The sequence below is a fragment of the Rhea americana genome, unplaced genomic scaffold (genome assembly GCF_003343005.1).
Source record: "Rhea americana isolate MKP2758 unplaced genomic scaffold, rheAme1 scaffold_989, whole genome shotgun sequence".
Lineage (NCBI taxonomy): Eukaryota > Metazoa > Chordata > Aves > Rheiformes > Rheidae > Rhea > Rhea americana.
Window position 1 is genome coordinate 7345 of NW_028187187.1, and position 1448 is coordinate 8792.

At 59.9% G+C, this 1448-nt stretch overlaps 1 protein-coding gene across 1 annotated transcript; it reads left to right on the forward strand.

Annotated features, from left to right (window-relative positions):
- Positions 1 to 62: 62 nt before the first annotated feature.
- Positions 63 to 1264, forward strand: LOC146584005 (maestro heat-like repeat family member 5; the record flags this gene model as incomplete). Its single annotated transcript, XM_085325593.1, has 4 exons — positions 63 to 74; positions 220 to 396; positions 647 to 802; positions 1163 to 1264. Coding segments are annotated over exons 1-4 (447 nt in total), but the record flags the coding sequence as incomplete, so codon positions are not given.
- Between the last annotated feature and the right edge of the window lie 184 nt (positions 1265 to 1448).

The following is a 1448-nucleotide window of genomic DNA, read 5'->3' on the forward strand; positions in this document are numbered from 1 at the left end:
GACTGGTCAGGTGGAGAGGAGCCGGTGCTACCCTCTCCCACCTCCCTGCGCCCCACACCGCCATGGCTTTGCCAGTAAGCCCTGCCTGGCAGCAGGTGGCTGCAGTAATTGCCCTGCCAGCTTCTGGGAAGCCAGAAGGCAAGCTGGAGTCTAATAGCCAGACATTTTTGCCAGGGCAGTCCTCTATTTCTTCAGCAAATGWGATTGTGTTTCACACAGGTAAGAAAAATGCAGTTCCTGCTGCCAGGCATCATGGAGCAACTGTGGGATGCAGATAGAGACATCGGCACTAAGGCCCTGGTGGTGCTCAGAAACATGGTGCACCTCCTGGGCWAGCAGAAGGTCACCCGCATCGCTCTGCATCTGGCAAAGACGCTCCTGCCACTCTTTGATGATGTAAGGCTGCGGGGAGAGCCAGGGGCCCTGCTGGTGTGCCTGTGAGGCTGTGTGCAGGGCTCACGGCTGTGGCAGGTTCTCCTGTGCCTGGTGTCCTGGCCTATAGGACTGCGTTGCKCCAGTGCCCTCTCTGCCCTCGGCTGCTCCATGTTGTGCTTGGTCCCGCAGCACCAGGAGCAGGCCCAGGTGCGAGAGAGACCATAGGCTTGGAGCAGCCAGTGCTGAGCTGCCCCATCTTCCTTCGCACCAGGAGCCTAGCTGCATGCGAGAGCTCTCCATGAAGCTCTTCAAAGACATGCTGGAGATTGTGGTGGGCACCAGAGACCATCAGCTGAAGCAGCAAGTACACAGGAGCCTGCTCCCACTCTTCTTCCACGCGCATGATGAGAGCCCAAGCATGGGGCAGGTATGGATTTCTAAGCAGGGGCTTAGAAGTTTCTAAGCAGAGACTGAGAAGCTGGGCATGGGCCTTTCCASGACCTCCTCTCCTTGGGAGATGCAGTGAGGGGAACGGTCAGGCCCTGTGTCCCAGGTAAAAGCTCTGGAAGCAGCCAGGGAGCCCAGCACCCACATTCAGAAAGCCTAGGTGGCCTGTTGCTCCCCGCTCTCTGCCTGGGGCATTGAACCCCATGGCAGACTGGGTGTCCAGTGGCTGACACTTCCCCTGGTGAGGCAGGGAGGGCCCTGAGGCTTGYCAAGAGGAGGGGGATGCAGGCTCTTGTCCCCTGGGCTGTGGTGGCATCTTCCTGTCTCTGGTGCTGTGTAGGCCTCGCAGGAAGCCCTCGTTGGTGCTGCCAAGTTCCTTAAGTGGAAGCAGCTCAGACACCTGGCAGAGACAGCGCAGACATGGAGGATCGGCGAGTGCCGGGTAAGGACGGCTGCACAGCCCCCAAGCCCAGCCCAGACAAGGCCTATCCCCCTCTGTGCCCAGGGTGTGGGGCAGGCCGCTGTGCCCCTTGCCCTGGCTGGCAGCTCTGGGAGCAGTACTCATGCTGCCCTTCTCCAAGCACGCTGCTCCGGCAGGCTCTTCTACAGAAGAAGAAGTCTTCTAC